General features: G+C 36.9%; 1 protein-coding gene across 2 annotated transcripts; it reads left to right on the top strand.

The window, feature by feature from the left end:
• The first annotated feature begins 744 nt into the window (after positions 1 to 744).
• Positions 745 to 9948, top strand: CLEC4D (C-type lectin domain family 4 member D). 2 transcript variants are annotated; one of them, XM_043441571.1, is made up of 7 exons: positions 745 to 829; positions 1134 to 1244; positions 2824 to 2916; positions 6459 to 6563; positions 7272 to 7423; positions 8488 to 8603; positions 9107 to 9948. In XM_043441571.1, the coding sequence occupies exons 2-7, from the start codon at positions 1217 to 1219 to the stop codon at positions 9252 to 9254; spliced, it is 642 nt and encodes a 213-aa protein (XP_043297506.1). In that variant the 5' UTR covers positions 745 to 829; positions 1134 to 1216; the 3' UTR covers positions 9255 to 9948. The 2 variants fall into 2 exon arrangements, with proteins under 2 accessions (XP_043297506.1, XP_043297507.1); XM_043441572.1 differs by lacking the exon at positions 745 to 829 and having other exon boundaries at positions 1053 to 1244; positions 2827 to 2916.
• Positions 9949 to 10654: the final 706 nt, after the last annotated feature.

Below are 10654 nucleotides of genomic sequence, written 5' to 3'. Positions count from 1 at the left end.
AAAGTGTCCTAGTTTCATTCTTTTACTAGTGGTTGACCAGCTTTCCAAGCACCACTTGTTAAAGAGATTGTCTTTTTGGAGAAGATCCTTGAGAGTCCCTTGGACTGCAAGGAGATCAAACAGTCAATCCTTAAGGAAATCAATCCTGAATATTCATTGGAAAGATTGATGCTGAAGCTGAAGCTCCAGTACTTTGACCACTTGATGCAAAGAGCTGACTCCTTAGAAAAGACCCTGATGCTGGGAAAGATTAAAGGCAGGAGGAGAAGGGGATGACAGAGGATGAGATATTGGATGGCATCACTGACTCACTGGACATGAATTTTAGCAAACTCAGGAAGATGGTGAAGGACAGGGTAGCCTGGCGTGCTGCAGTCCATGGGGTCGGAAAGAGTCGGACACGGCTGAGCGACTGAACAACAACAAAAGTTATTTAAGCTTGGTTTTGGAGTCTTTGCAACTTAACCAAGTTTAGTACATTTCACCTCTGTTGAAGATTGTGTTCTTTACCACAGAATTTCTCATTTCCTCTTCTTTGCCCCTATAGGGCAAAGAAGCTTAATTTCTCTCATTGGAATACTTGGGAATTTAATCAACAGCTCCACAACATTTTTCTCAACTCTACAGCAAAAGTTTTTTGTCTTTACATACATACGCTGTGCAGATTAAAAACTTTTGCTCATTGTTCACATTACCTTTTACCATCTTGCATGCAACTTAGTTCAGAGAAATTTCCGGGGCAGAGTTTTGTTCAAGCACACAACTACCTTTGAAAATATAATATCCAGGAAAAGAAACTTGAGGAAATGTTTATTCTGCTTTTGATTAGGTAAAGTTATGATTCTTTTAGGGTATGGCTACATTTTTTGCTTGAACAAGTGAAAATAAACTAAGAAATTCTACATGACATACTGGCGTAGCGATTTTAGGAAAATTTCTACTGCTTTTGAGTGCGGCTTTCTCAATTTCCTTTTTCTTTGCTCCATCCTAGAGTGAATCAAAGGAAACCCCCATGTTTGGAAAGACTTCTTCTTTTGAGCTGTCTTTAATATCGAGAGCTTTCTGATCTTACCAGAATAGGCAAGATTAATGTTCAATCTCAAAAATTTCTGAATATATTTCTTTATCCACAGAAATAAACTGTGGGGAAAAAATTAAGAGGCTGCTGAGGCTGCTGGTTCTCTCCACTGCTGAATCACCAGAGATTTAACACACAATGGGGCAAGAAGAACCGCAAAATAAATGTGAGTATTTGTCTCCTTTCAGTTTTAAAGAAGCATATTTAATTATGACTAAGATTTTAAAATATGAATTGATGATAGTTGTAGTTATGAAGATTGAAGATGGTGATGGGGAGGAAGTTGAAGAAAGTGAAAATGATTTTGGTGAAGAGGAGGGACATAGATTCAAACATTTGGGGTATTAGAAACTTCTTTATAAAACATATACAGGGACAAGAGAGAGCACCAAGTATATAAAAAAATAAGATGAAAGAAACTAATTTGGGAAAATTGTTTAAAGGAAAAATAGAGAAGAGAGATACAGAAAACACATGGACTGGGACAGCAGTGAACCTGAGGTTCTGACTTTATTTCTTTTTATACTCAAGTTCTACTTAAGTGACACATAAATGGGTTTATACTGTAAAAACATTAAAAATAATTTTGAGAAATATATAGAATGAATGCAGAAATACCTAATTTTGAAATTAATGTTTCATTTCATCTCATCACTCCACCCAAATTTTACTTTTTTTTTTTTTTTTTTGAGATATACATAAACTTTCTTTTTTTTTTTTTTTTCCACCCAAATTTTAATGGGCTCATGATGTACAATGGTACTGAAAATCACATTTTTATGTAGCAATATGTTTTGGAGACTTCTTTCTGTTAATGCATACTTGTATACATGGTTATTTTAATTGCTCTATAGAATTTCATCATATGAGTTCACCATAATTTAGTGTCTCTGCTTTTGATGATACGCGTACAAGTATTAGGTTTCAAGGTTTTTTTGTTTTTTCAATTTCCAAAATTATTGCAGTAAATATCATTTTATAGAAATAAGTTTAATTGCTTCTATAGGCTTGATCTCTAGAATTTAAATTGTGGCAAATGTAATGCATTTAAAATTTGATAAGTGTTCCTAACTTTATCTGTCTAAAAGGTTTTCTAGGTTATAGTTCAGTAGTGGCATTTATTTCCTCACTGAGTGTTTATTTCCTGTAGGCCTTGCCACACTCCATATTCTCAATTTACTTTTAAAAATTTGATATATGACAAAACCATGCTGTAATATTTTGGTTTACATGCCTCTGATTGAGCACGCTGTTTGTTAGTTTGTTTAATGGATTTTCAAAATACTTTCAGCAAATTTTCTGCTCAAATTTTTGCTCAGTTTTCAAATTGGTTTTTGAAATTCTTTATACAGTCTGGATATTAGCATTGTGACAAGATTTTTCTTCCATGTGTTCCTTGTGTTTTAACATTATTTGTTTATAAAGGAGCTTTGATTTTTATGTACTGCAATTATCAGTTTTTAAAGATTTCGGGGTTTTGAGCCTGGTTAATAAAAAGCATGTTCCTAATCCCCCCAAAAACCCCCAAAGAAATACATTTTATTTGCAAATAAATATATATAATTAATTAATTAATTTATCAGTGAACTCTAAAGTTGACTTATTCAGGGGAAATCTTTAAGCTCTCTTCCAGTTCTAAAATATTTTGGATTATCTCATTCTAAGCTTTCTCCTTGGTGGTGTTAGTTCCCTTAGTTCTTGTGGCTGAGAAGAAGATAACCTATTTATCTTTCTTTTTGTTTTAGTAGAAAGAGGCCAGCATTCCCAGCTGATCCCTTGGACCATTGCTATTTTTTTCATGTCACTTCTAAGTGCCTGTTTTATTGCAAATTGTGTGGGTAAGTTATTAGCAAGTGGAACGCTCCTTGAATTATTCACTCGAAAAACTTTCAGAAAGTTGCCCTAAACCTTTTGTTATCATGACCTTCTCCAATATACCAATCCAGAAAGCCCTCAGGGCTTGGATTTAATATTCAGAGTTACATACTTGACCTTCTGTTTTTTGATGATGCAGCCTTGAGCCAGGGAATGAACGATGGAACTTAGACCCGTTCCTATACACTGGAAGGTTGGAGATTACAGTAAATCATTCTTCACTTTGGACCAGGATAACAAGGACTGCATCTTTCTAGAAAAGAATAACCAGGAAAAAACCCTCAAATTTCAGATGGATTGTAGTCTGCCTTTGAAAAGAAGAACAACAGGAAGACTTCTTTCTGATATCAAGACATTGTATGAAGTTATTATAAATTAAGTAATATAGTATAGGTGCAAGAATAAACAAATAGAGAAAGAATGTTGAGAGCTTTGTTACAGATCTGTATTTATGAACTCTATATAAAACAGGCTACCCACTCCAGTATTCTTGCCTGGAGAATCCCATGGACAGAGCAGCCTGGCTGGCTACAGTCTATGGGGTCATAAAGAGTTGGACAGGACTGAGCGACTAAACAACAATAAACGAAATAAAACTGAAGGGAATAAATCAACTATCTTCCAATGAAAATTAATTAAAAAGTGAACAGAAGGGGATATTGCAGAGTTTAGGGAGAAGTCAGTTTTGTTCAGTTACTGTAGTAGAGAGGATTGATTATCCATATTAAAAAATGAAATTGTTCTCCTGCCTCATATCATGTTCAAAAACCAACATAAGGCAGAGAATTGATTAAAATAGGAAAGCAAATTAATGTTTTAGAAAAAAAACATGGAGAATATATTCATGACCTTGAGACAGAGAATGATTTCTTAAATATGTCACAAAATGTGCTAGCCATTAAAGAGACTGTCACCAAAGTATACTACATTAAAGTAAGAATTATTGTTCAACAAAAATAACACTGAATGACAACAGAAAACAGGAGAATATGTTTTAATGCATATAATTAATAAAGGATTAGAGTATAGAATATTTAAACCATTGTTCCAAATCAATAGGAAAAATACTGACAACAGAAAAACGGGCTAGGTCCTGAACAGGCACAATAGAAAAGAAAAAAATGAAATGTCTGATAAACATGTAAAATGTGTTTAACTTCATTAGTTTTCAGAGAAATACAAATGAGATACCACTGAAAACTTGGGGATGGTAATAATTAAAGTCTGGCAGTAGCAAGTATTGATGATGCTGCAAAGCAAGTAGACCTTCAGTGAATTTCTGCTGGTGGGAGTATACAGTGGTACTCAGTTTGGTGGCTTAGTTGTGTCCGGCTCTTTGTGACCCCATGGGCTGCAGCACGCCAGGTTTCCTTGTCCATCACAAACTCCCAGAGCTTGTTCAAACTCATGTCCATCGAGCTGGTGATGCCATCCAGCCATCTCATCCTCTGTCATCCCCTTCTCCTCCTGCCTTCAATCTTTGCCAGCATCAGGATCTTTTTCAAGGAGTCAGTTCTTCCCATTAGGTGGCCAAAGTATTGGAGCTTCAGTTTCAGCATCAGTCCTTCCAATGAATATTCAGGACTGATTCCCTTTAGGATGGACTGTTTGATCTCCTTGCAGTCCAGGGGATTCTCAAGAGTTTTTTTCATTACCATAGTTCAAAAGCATCAATTCTTCAGTGCTCAGCTTTCTTTATAGTTCAACTCTCACATCCATGCTTGAGTACTGGGAAAACCATAACTTTGATTAGTCAAAATTGGCAAAGTAGTCTCTGCTTTTTAATATGCTGTCTAGGTTGGTCATAGCTTTTCTTCCAAGGAGTAAGTGTCTTTTAATTTCAGGGCTGCAGTCACCATCTACAGTGATTTGGGAGCCCCCCAAAATAAAGTCTCTCATTGTTTCCATTGTTTCCCTATGTATTTGCCATGAAGTGATGGGATCAGATGCCATGATCTTTGTTTTTTGAATGTTAAGTTTTAAGCCAGCTTTTTCACGCTCCTCTTTCACTTTCATCTTGAAATTCTTTAGTTTCTTTCACTTTCTGCCATAAGGATCGTGTCATCTGCATATCTGAGGTTATTGATATTTCTCCTGGCAATCTTGATTCCAGCTTGTGCTTCATCCAGCCTGGCATTTCTCATGATGTACTCTGCATATAAGTTAAATAAGCAGGGTGACAGTATACAGCCTTGATGTACTTCTTTCCCTTTTGAACCAGCCTGTTGTTCCATGTCTGATTCTAACTATTGCTTATTTACCTGCATACAGATTATACTGCATACAGCAGTATAGTCACTTTGAAAAAGGTTACTCCAACCACAGTTGGCAATAGGTATAACCTATTACCAGCAGTTGCATACGTGTGTATGGACCTTACACAAATGCATGCTTCTGTGCTCTAAGGATACATGGTCAAAAATGCTCAGAGGTGCAGAGCTTATACTAGCCAAACACTGGAAACAAGGCAACTATCTAACAGAAGAAGAAAAGATAAATACATTTTTGTTCATTAAGATAATGGATCACTTTTTAGCAATGAGAACTGACGAGTTATGGTTGCATGAAACAACATAGATAAATTTCAGAAACAACCCTGAGCAGAAGACAGAACCCAAAGTATGATTTCACTCATAAAAAGTTCAGAAGCAGGCAAATCTGATCTATATGGTTTTGTGATAGGTTATGAAGTGGTAGAATTATGAAGTAAAGCACGAAGAGATTGCTTTAAAAGCCATGGCATGATTACCTTTAAGAGAAAGTGAGGGATTTGTGTTTGGGCTGTGAAGGTCACCTGGGGCATTGGTAATGTTGCATTTTTGAGCTGGGTTGTTGGAATGTTCACTTTATAATAATTTGATAAACTGTACATTTATGTTTTTCACTTCATTATACTTGGTTATATTTCAAAGTGAAAATACTGAAAAGATTAGTGTGTAAGACTTGTAGGACTTTGCAGAAGAATACCAGTGGTCACCAAAATCTCCACTCTAAGCACAAATATTGATAGAAAAACATGTTTAAAAGCACATGGACATTAAGGTTTGCAAAACTACCCCCATAAAGCATGAAATGGACACTAAGGGCTTCCCAGGTGACCCTAGTGGTAAAGAACACACCTGCCAATGCAGAGGACCTAAGAAATGCGGGTTCAGTTCCTGGGTCAGGAAGATCCTCTGGAGGAGGGCATGGCAATCCACTGGAGTATTCTTGCCTGGAGAATCCCATAGACAGAGGAGCCTGGCGGGCTTCAGTCCATAGGGTTGCAAAGAGTCAGACACGACTGAAATGTCTTAACACACATGTATAATAATGAAAATATTAATTTTCAACAATTCTTTTCAACCAATTCACCTGGAGCTGAAACAAAGGAACTGCATAGGAAGAACAGAGAAGGTGGGGACCTTAACTATTATGGTAAAAGAAAATTTACTTAGTGCAGTATGCCCCCAAAGTAAGTGGTTATACAGGAAAAGGAAACTAAGATTTTTTTCCTCCTTCACAGTGACTCACCACAACATTCTACCCTGTAAGAAAGGAACGGGGTTCTTCAGGCTCCCAAAGCAGCACCCAAAGGTGATATGCATCAGAGAGAAAGCAGAACTGAAAGGTACAGCGATTGGAAGATAATTTCTTCCTTATTTCCATTCAAATTCATAGCCTGATTTAAAGCATATCATTTCTACATTACTATATAAAGAGAGAGATGAAAAGAACACAAGATGAAATCTGGCACAAGAGCAGACATCAGTAAATTGAGATAGAATTATTTTCATGATTGTGAACAGTTGAATAACTAACCAGAGAATATAAACAAAACATTTATGAAGCTTTTTTGGCATCCAAAGCATAACATTTTCTTTTGGTTCAGATATATAAGCACTGCTCCCTCCTAGAATATGTAAACTTTGCCAAAGTGTCTTTATCTTTTTTATTCTGTGAAGTCTCATTACATGAGCATTTTAGCAGGTTCTTTGCCTCCTTCAGATAAAATGTCCCATCAAAAGCTTTGTTATGAGAACTCTTTCAAATATGGTTGTAAATAGATGTAGGGATGTTGAAAAATGATCACGTCTTCTAAGAGAAAACCTTGTAATTTTCTCATGGTCATTATGTGATTCAGATACTTTCGTTTAGGAGCTATTTAGAAATGTAATTTTCAGGATCCTTTTTTTTATAGGGGGGACAGAATGATTGTGGTAATCCTGGTATTTTTCTCTTACTTGTTAATTGGATATTAGGTAGTAAAATAACTATACGATTTGTTACATATGGCATGCTCCCTTGGACTTAATTTTCCTTTCGATTTTCACATGAGGGGGCACCTGGAATTGCTGTCCTGTGGGCTGGAGAGCCTTCCAGTCCAACTGCTATTTTCCTTTTAATGACAACAAGACGTGGGCTCAGAGTGAAAGCCACTGCTCTGGGATGGGAGGTCACCTGGCCACCATCAGCACAGGGGCTGAGCAGGTATGCTGAGAGGCTCATGTCAGTTTCTCTGCTGGTTTGAATCTCTGCAGAGAGAGGAATTTCTCAGCTCTGCTCCACCTCTGTGCCTTTGCTTGTCTCTCCCATCTGTCTGGAAAGACTTTCTTCCTCTTGCATTTTTCTTCATGTGGCCAACATCTTCTGGTCTTCCCAGATCTCACTCATGTGATATTTTCTCAAGAAAACTACCCTGACCACCTTCCCCACTCCATCCTTCTTGTTCTAATCTGGAGATACTTTCAGGGTATTTTGTGCATTGTATGACCAGGGCACTTAGTTCAGTGTTCACTACTCCACCTCTTCCAATGACTCCTTCTTTGCAGAGGGCTACAGCCATGCTTTATCCATGTTTGTATCTCCAATGGCCTGTGCAGTGCTAGGCCCACTTAGATAGACCTTGATAAGTGTTTGATGATTAAGTAAATAAATGAATGGTTAATCAGGACTGAAATATCTTCTCAGGATAAAGAATAGGACAGATAATTCAGATGTACGTTTGTTATTCTAAAAAAAGAAATCTCAAGGTAAAGTCATTTCTGAGCTGAAATTTATTTCCTCACACAATATATTTCCATATACTATATACCCAGATTCAGATTCTACTCCATTCTTGGTTAACATGGTTTCCTGGAGGACTTTGTTTCCATGGCTTTGCAGCTATAGGTTCAGCAACTCTTTGAAATAAGTGTAATTTAATGAAATATGCAAATAATTAATGAAGGCAATTTTAAGGATAAAATTTCCTAAAAATCCAATCCCATTAAGAACTGTGCTAAGTAATTTGCAAGCTGATCTCATTTAATCTTCACAGTGACCCTCTGAAGTAGTGGAATTGTCCCTTTTGGAGCTGAGAAAACTGGGGTTTGGTGACATTAAAGCACTTACTAACATCACACCATAAATGTCAGAGGCAGGATCTGAAAACATCTAACCAATGCTTTTGTGTTTAACTAGTAGTTTATTTGATCTCTTTCCTCTTTTCCTAAAATAATGGTTATCAGCTGATAAATGCAAATATACTTATAAAAATTCACATTTTTACGCAGAACTTTATCACTCAATTTTTGGATAGACGATTTTCATATTTCCTGGGACTTAGGAATGAGAACCTTGACGGCCAGTGGCATTGGGTGGACAAGACACCATTTAACCCACAGATGGTGTGAGTATACCAACTAGGGTAAAATAGCCTTATAGGCAAAAGTAGGAAGAAGACAGCAAGCTGAATTCATTTTGGGGTGGGGTATATCAGTGTAGGGCTTCCCTGGTGACCCAGTGGTAAAGAATCCGCCTATCAATTCAGGAGATGGCAGGTTCAATCCCTAGGTTGGGAAGATCCCCTGGAAAAAGAAATGGCAACCCACTCCAGTATTCTCGCCTGAGAAGTCCCATGGACAGAGAAGACTTGCGGGCTATAGTCCATTGGGTAGCAAAAGAGTCAGACATGACTAAGCAACTAAACAACAGCAATGCCAGTATAAGAATGCCTACTCAGAACAGAGCACTGCCTGTTCTGGAACCTCTATGCTAGTCAGTTGCTCTGATTCTGCTGGACAGTGCAACTGTAAATGTTTCACTAGGGGCATTTTCTCTGCTTTGTACTCTGACCTCTACTATACACACACAACATGTACATACACGTGTGTATATACTTTTTCATTTCAGATTCTGGCACAAGCGTGAACCCAACAATGATCAGAAAGAAATATGTGTTGTTCTTGTTAACGACAAAGACAAATGGGCCTGGAATGATTTTCCTTGTGACCATAAGGCAAGTTGGATTTGCAAGATAACTGGAACTGCATTCAACTAAAAACCTACGAAGGGGGCCCTGTGATGAGGACAGAAAACAAGAAGCAATGTGACTAAAGCAGAACATACATGTATTGTGGGAACAGAGAAAACATTTTCCATCATAGACGGTTTTCAGTCATGATGGCCTTATTTATTTTTTTGTTTCATTCATTCAAGATAATGTATTTTTGTGTAGTGTTTTGGTGGAAAGAATCATATTTTTCTGTGACAGTCAGTTTTCATTAACTTTGCTTTCTTGATAGTATTTCAGGCAGGGTATTTACTTTTCAACTGGTGTGTATTGATTACATATTTAATAGCTTGAATGGTGAAAACTCTTAAGTCACCATTTCCTCTGCCCTGATGATTCTTAGAACTTAAAGTTCAAAGGTGGGATATTCCAATTGGTGGTGGTGTATCACTTTTTTAACCTAAATATCACAAACTCTAAAGTTTTTAAGCAGCATTTTTGTTGTCTGGTACTATGTTTTCAGGTTTTTTAATAGTATCAGTCATTAGATTGAAATTCCATGAGCAAAATATTTTCTGAAGAACAGTATAGAATAGTTAGAATTATGGTATTGCCCAGGAAGAAAGAGCTTCCCTGGTAGCTCAGTTGGTAAAGAATCTGCCTGCAGTGCAGGAGACCCTGGTTGGGTTGCTAAGTTGGGAAGATCTGCTGGAGAAGGGATAGGGTACTCACTTCTGTATTCTTGGGCTTCCTTGGTGGCTCAGATGGTAAAGAATCCACCTGCAGTGTGGTAGACCTGGGTTCCCAGCAAGAAAAAAATATTCATTTATCTTTTAAAAAATTTACTCTACTTTAAAAATCTTACCATAGTGAAGAGTCTCAAGCTGACAATTTATTTTTGAGTGGAAAAGTCCCTTACAGGCCATCTTAAGCAAACTCCTTTAATTCTATAGCTAAGGAAACAAAAGTTTTGGGAAGCCAAAGAGCTCACCTTCACAGAGTTAGTTTATGATGCAAACAGGACTGTGGCCCAGAACTAGCTTTCATAGTAGGGGGAATGTGTTCCCTTTGGTGTTACAGAAAAGTTACTGGTGGTGCTGTGGCCTCTTGGCTAACAGATAGATAATAGTTCTTAATTATTCATGTAACACTGTATTAGTGTTTCTGTATTTTTAATTTGAATCAGAAGAAAATCATATTTTCAATCCATTTATGTAAATTGTTAGCACGTTTATTTAGAAGTATAAAGTTACAGTTCGAACTAGCAAGAAAGTCATGGCTTTAACAACCTGAAGTTGTGCTTTTGTGATATATGTAGTTTTAATTGTGATGCAGTCCTGTCCAACATCAACAAAATATGGAGGTCTTTCTAAAACATTTTATTTTGCTGATGTTTTCTGGATCCAAGCTAGAAAATTTCAAGTGACAATTTTTTAGCTACCTTCCTT

Source organism: Cervus canadensis, chromosome 21, assembly GCF_019320065.1.
Source record: "Cervus canadensis isolate Bull #8, Minnesota chromosome 21, ASM1932006v1, whole genome shotgun sequence".
NCBI lineage: Eukaryota > Metazoa > Chordata > Mammalia > Artiodactyla > Cervidae > Cervus > Cervus canadensis.
Note: the sequence above shows the minus strand (reverse complement) of the source record. Positions and strands in the feature narration are given on the sequence as shown.